This window comes from Eimeria mitis, genomic scaffold (genome assembly GCF_000499745.2).
Source record: "Eimeria mitis Houghton genomic scaffold, Emh_scaff1646, whole genome shotgun sequence".
NCBI classification, from domain to species: Eukaryota; Apicomplexa; class Conoidasida; order Eucoccidiorida; family Eimeriidae; genus Eimeria; species Eimeria mitis.
The window spans coordinates 6,889-7,423 of record NW_013569962.1 but is presented as its reverse complement, the minus strand read 5'-3'; the positions used below and the strand labels follow the sequence as shown (position 1 = coordinate 7,423).

General features: G+C 43.6%; 1 protein-coding gene across 1 annotated transcript in view; it reads right to left on the bottom strand.

Moving 5' to 3' along the window:
- Positions 1–535, bottom strand: part of EMH_0040990 (uncharacterized protein) — a gene marked incomplete at both ends in the record, with an annotated part of 7,969 nt that overhangs the window by 2,260 nt on the left and 5,174 nt on the right. Inside the window, one exon of the mRNA XM_013495576.1 lies at positions 120–438. Coding sequence (XP_013351030.1) covers positions 120–438 — 319 coding nt within the window. The remainder of the gene's footprint in view (positions 1–119; positions 439–535) is intronic.

Sequence of the window (535 nt, the reverse complement as noted above, 5' to 3'; positions counted from 1 at the left end):
AGCATGAGCAGCAGCAGCAGCATGAGCAGCAGCAGCAGCAGCAGCATGAGCAGCAGCAGCAGCAGCAGCATGAGCAGCAGCAGCAGCAGCAGCAGCAGCAGCAGCAGCAAGAGACGGACCTGATAGGTCTGCGAATACAGGTAAGAGTTGGGGTGTACAGGCAGCTTTGAGTTTTTCTACTTCTGCTGCTGATGGTATAGAGAAGAGAAGTGTTTTACTTTTTTTTTTATATTTTTTTTTGTGGTGGTGATGTTGCTGCTGCTGCTGCTGCTGCTGCTGCTGCTGCTGCTGCTGCTGCTGTATATGTGTAAAAAGTGTGGGGTTGTGGGGTGTGTTGGGATCGATCCCCACTGTCTCCTCCTCCTCTGACTCTGCTGCTGATGAATCCTCATCTAACCCCAACGCAACTAAACTTTCGCAGCAAGAGCCAGACGGGGCCTAATAAAAATAAATAAATAAATAAATAAATAAATAAATAAATAAATAAAATGTTTAATTAAATAAAGTTAATTGTTTTATTTAATTTATTGTTTTC